General features: G+C 32.2%; 2 protein-coding genes across 2 annotated transcripts in view; both read right to left on the minus strand.

Moving 5' to 3' along the window:
• Positions 1–2,186: 2,186 nt before the first annotated feature.
• LOC137628480 (uncharacterized protein PF3D7_1120000-like) lies at positions 2,187–5,293 on the minus strand. The gene is made up of 2 exons (XM_068359636.1): positions 4,354–5,293; positions 2,187–2,638 (listed from the first exon to the last, which is right to left on the minus strand). The coding sequence occupies exons 1-2, from the start codon at positions 5,291–5,293 to the stop codon at positions 2,187–2,189; spliced, it is 1,392 nt and encodes a 463-aa protein (XP_068215737.1).
• A 13-nt stretch (positions 5,294–5,306) lies between these two features.
• LOC137628481 (UPF0506 protein SJCHGC02965-like) overlaps positions 5,307–5,586 on the minus strand; it is a 453-nt gene continuing 173 nt past the window's right edge. Inside the window, exon 1 of the mRNA XM_068359637.1 lies at positions 5,307–5,586. This exon is cut by the window's right edge and continues 173 nt beyond it. Coding sequence (XP_068215738.1) covers positions 5,307–5,586 — 280 coding nt within the window.

A 5,586-nucleotide genomic window follows, 5' to 3' on the forward strand; every position in this document is an offset into this window, starting at 1 on the left:
TATAACGATATATGAATTCAGTTCAGTATATCCAGGTATATATCAACTGCAGTAAAAAGGATTCTGAATATTTGTGATAGATATCACTGCATATTCATTCTTAATCATTTTAATTTTTTTTACTAAGGGCATATGAATGCAATTACTGATTGCATTACCAATTTCCTTTCAATTTTAAGTCTGATATGTTCTTCTCAGCCCAGTAATGAGAAAAACATTCGATATAAAGATGATATATATATATATATATATATATATATATATATATATATATATATATATATATATATATATATATATATATATATATTATGTATATGTATGTATATATACATATACATATATATATATATATATATATATATATATATATATATATATACATATTTATATATATATATAAATATATATATATATATATATATATATATATATATATGTATATATATATATATATATATATATATATATATATATATATATATATATATATATATATTACAACAAGAACAACAATAATAACAACAAATGCAACCGTTTGTAGTCCACTGGCTGACAAAGGCCTCAGATATGTCTTTATCCAATGTCTGGGGTTTGGCCATTTTCATCACCATGCTGGTTAGTGCAGATTGGTGATGGTGGGAGAATTTAGTCTAATCTCTCATAGAAAATCAACCTAGTATGGGTGGCCCGGACTAGTACAGCTTTGCTGATCATGGCGATACACAATGGATCTCCGTACATTAAGGTATTCCCACTCAAAAAAGGGAAGCTGAAATATATAAGAAAGTAAATGATTAGATTAAATTGTTTTTACAAATTTTTGTAATTATGAATTTACCGTCTTTATTTGAATATTCTATTTTCAAATCAATCTTAGTTTCCTTTGCCGAATCAGAGCGATACACAAACCCTCTCACCACATTAAGGTATCTCCACTTAAAAAAAGGGAAGCTGAAATATATAAGAAAGTAAATATTGATTAAATTGTCTTAACTAATGTTTTTGTAATTATGAATTTACCATCTTCATTTGAATATTCTACATTTGAATCAATCTTAGTTTCCTTTGTCGAATCAGGGTGATACACAAAACCTTTCACCACATTAATTAAAAAACGGAAGCTGAAATATATAAGAAAGTAAATATTGATTATATTGTCTTAACCAATGTTTTTGTAATTATGAATTTACCTTCTTTATTTGAATATTCTATAATCAAACCAATCTTAGTTTCCTTTTTGGATTCTTAAGCAAAGCTCATTTCTCCAAATTAATAATTTACATTGTAGGCATTGCCCATTCTGGGAGGTAGAAGACTTTCCACTTCCGTAATTTTTGTCAACTTCACTTATGATTTCGAATGGATTTGAAATTTTTCATGGAAGGATGAAATTTAGTGTACAGGAAGTAATCTCGTGGTAATCTGCTTTTGCTTTCATTTCTAAAATCACGGTAATCCCAAAGGAGATTACCTCGTTCATAAACAAAATTTTCACAAACTTTTTACCAAATTCTAGGGTTATTAATTGAATGTTGTTATGAACGAAGCGAGTTTTCTTCAGTGGTTGTATAAACTCTGTTAGTATGAGTAGGGTTATTAATTGAATGTTGTTATGAACGAAGCGAGTTTTCTTCAGTGGTTGTATAAACTCTGTTAGTATGAGATAAATGTTCTCGAGTTCACTGTTCATATCCTAATGGTTATTCTGAATGAAATGTTCTCAAGTTCAATTCTCATATCCTGCCATATCGAAGGAAATCATCTCAAGTTCAATGCAAATATCCTATAATTGCGAACGAGATGCTCTCAAGTTCAAAGTTCATACCATATCATCATGAAAAAATATGTTCTCAAGTTCAATGCCTCGTATTATCAAGAACTAAATATTCTCATATTCAATGCTCATATCGTGTTATGAAACAAATGATCTTAAGTTAAATTTTCATATATCCTCATGAACGTAATGTTCTCAAATGCAATTTACCTATCCTGTCACCTTGAAGGAAATTATCTCAAATTTAATACTCCTATCGTGTCATCAAGAACAAAATGTTCTCAAGTTCAATGTTCTATCTTGTTATCATGAAGGAAATGTTTTCATGTTCAATGCTCACCTCCTATCATCAGGAACGAAATGTTATCAAGCTAATTGTTCACATTCTGTTCTCATTAAGGAAATCTTCTCAAGATAATTGTTCATAATCTGTTATCATGGACAAAGTGTTCACAACTTCAATGCTCATATCCTCTTGCATGGACAAAGTGTTCACAAGTTCAATGCTCATATCCTCTTGCACGAACAAAGTGTTCACATGTTCAATGCTCATATCCTCTTGCATGAGCAAAGTGTTCACAAGTTCAATGCTCATATACTCTTGCACGAACAAAGTATTCACAAGTTCAATGCTCATATCCTCTTGCACGAACAAAGTGTTCACAAGTTCAATGCTTATATCCTCTTGCACGAACAAAGTGTTCAGAAGTTTAATGCTCATATCCTCTTGCACGAACAAAGTGTTCATAAGTTCAATGCTTATATCCTCTTGCACGAACAAAGTGTTCACAAGTTCAATGCTCATATCCTCTTGCATGAACAGTATATTCTCAAGTTTAGTGTTCAGACACTCACAGTTTCCTGGTATTCAGAAAAGGCCAATAGAATATACATAGGAAATGTTCTCATATTTACTGTTAGTCTCTCGTCAGTTTGAACAAAAATTTATCAAATTCGACGTCCATAAAATCACTATTATATAAAAATGGTTAAGTTCAATGTTCATCTACTATCTGTTATTAAGAACGTATGCCAAGTTAGTAAAAGAACTCAACAATCTCTCTCGTTAAATCAATCAATCAATTTATTGTTAATAATTTATGAAGATTTTTAATAATTCCTGATAATCAAAATTAATAATGACTGTAAAGAGAATGAAATCAATATTAAACAAAAGAAGATAAGCCATATCATTAATTCTCTCTGTTATTGAAGTGATTGATGGACGTAAAAAATCCTTTTACTTAGCTGACATTAGCCTCCTAAAATGTACGTTTTCTAATAGCATGTCACATCTAAGGTGATGATTGTAGCTAATAATAATAATAATAATAATAATAATAATAATAATAATAATAATAATAATAATAATAACAATAACAACAACAATAAAAATAATAATAATAATAATAATAATAATAAAAATAATAAATTTCAAATAACGCTTTTTATATCTCTTAGCTTCTTGTTATGTTCTATTTAAGTAACAGTAAAATAAACTAAAATATTCATAACATCTAATAACAATTAATCTAATGTCCTCTGGTTTCTTGTCTTCTTATATATAGTACAATTAAGTCCAGTAACTACATAAAGATTACCCATTTTGCATGTCAGATCTTACACTATGATTAAAATATTTCATTTTCTTAAATCTTACATAAAACTTTTCTTTTCTTTATTTAGAAAATGATTATGATTTTTTGAATTATCAAATTATAAATTGATGAATATATTATCTAATAAATATATCAATGGATTAAATTATCTAATTTAATGTTGGATTCTGAATGGTAATAAACCAATTATATATCATCAGATAAATGGTGTTCTAAAGAAATATTTGTAAGGTAATAAGAATGCATGAAATATAACGCAAAGAAAATTAAAAATAATAAAACGATGAATATATTAAATAATGATGAATGAATTAATAGAATCAGGCGAAAACAGGACAAAGCAAATCGCATTGAATATTCATGACTTGGATCGTCTGAATCTGACCCTTGAGAAGTTATGCAGTGTTAACCTCATTTTGATATTATCTTCTCTATCTCTCTTTCCCCCTTCCTTTTCTCTTAAGCTTCCCGAAGATCTTATAGAAGAAGGAAGCCGATAGTAAGAGAGATAAAGAGGGTAAGAGAGAGAGAGAGAGAGCCAGAGAGTGAGCCATCGTCGCCCCAATGGCTCCTGGATGTAAGGGCAGTGCATTAAACAAATCCACCCTTAGAGTATCATGTGCGTCTCCCCTTGAACATTATGGCTTTTTAAAAGAACGTCGAAGGGGACAGGGCAGCAGGGAAGAGGGAATTTGGTCTCATTGCCCTAATAAAGCCAAGTCTTTAATGGTCAGCTGCGGAAGATTTGATTCTGCTCCGAAGGCTATTTGTACTAACACAGTCTTTGATTGACTACCATTAGGGGGAAAAGCAGCTACAAGTGGTTTTGGCAGGATTTCTTAAATGTACGACCTTGCAAAGACGCGGGTTATGAAAGGTTTATAACGCTCTCGGATAATGGGGTGGGAATCTATTATGCTTTCATTTCGAGGTCATTTCGTACCCCTGAGAACTCACCCTCTTGTGGTGCTAATGTGATATTAGAATGATCATTCTCCCTGGTATTGGACGCCTCGACCTCGATTTCTGTCTGATTCTTCCTGACATTTGACGCTTCGATTTCTGTCTGATTCTTCCTGACATTTGACGCTTCTATTTCTGTCTGATTCTTCATGACATTTGACGCCTCCATTTCTGTCTGATTCTTCATGACATTTAACACCTCAATTTCTGTCTGATTATTCCTGACATTTGACGCTTTGATTTCTGTCTGATTCTTCATGACATTTGGCGCCTCGATTTCTGTCTGATTCTTCATGAAATTTGACGATTTGATTTCTGTCTGATTCTTCATAACGTTCGATGCCTCGATTTCTGTCTGATTCTTCATGACATTTGACGAGGCGTCAAATGTCATAACATTTGACGCCTCGATATCTTTCTGATTCTTCCTGTCATTTGACGCTTCGATTTCTGTCTGATTCTTCATGACATTTGACGCTTCGATTTCTGTCTGATTCTTCATGAAATTTGATGCTTCGATTTCTGTCTGATTCTTCATGACATTCGACGCTTCAATTTCTGTCTGATTCTTCATGACATTCGACGCCTCGATTTCTGTCTGATTCTTCCTGACATTTGACGCCTCAATTTCTGTCTGATTCTTCATGATATTTGACGCCTTGATTTCTGTCTGATTAATCATGACATTCGACGTCTCGATATCTTTCTGATTCTTCCTGATATTTGACGCCTTGATTTCTGTCTGATTCTTCCTGACATTTGACGCCTCGATTTCAGTCTGATTCTTCATGACATTTGACGCCTCGATCTCTGTGTGATTCTTCCTGGCATTGGACGCCTTGATTTCAGTCTGATTCTTCCTGACATTTGATTCCTCGATATCTGTCTGATTCTTCATGACATTAGACACTTCGATTTCTGTCTGATTCTTCATGACATTCGACGCCTCAATTTGTATGATTCTTCCTGACATTTGACGCCTCTATTTCTGTCTGATTCTTCATGACATTTGACGCCTCGATTTCTGTCTGATTCTTCATGACATTTGACGCCTCGATCTCTGTCTGATTCTTCTTGTCATTTAACGCCTCGATTTCAGTCTGATTCTTCCTGACATTTGACGCCTCGATTTCTGTCTGATTCTTCCTGACATTTGACACCTCGATTTCAGTCTGATTCTTCCTGATATTTGACTCCTCGATATCTGTCTGATTCTTCATGACATTA

This window comes from Palaemon carinicauda, chromosome 36 (genome assembly GCF_036898095.1).
Source record: "Palaemon carinicauda isolate YSFRI2023 chromosome 36, ASM3689809v2, whole genome shotgun sequence".
NCBI classification, from domain to species: Eukaryota; Metazoa; Arthropoda; class Malacostraca; order Decapoda; family Palaemonidae; genus Palaemon; species Palaemon carinicauda.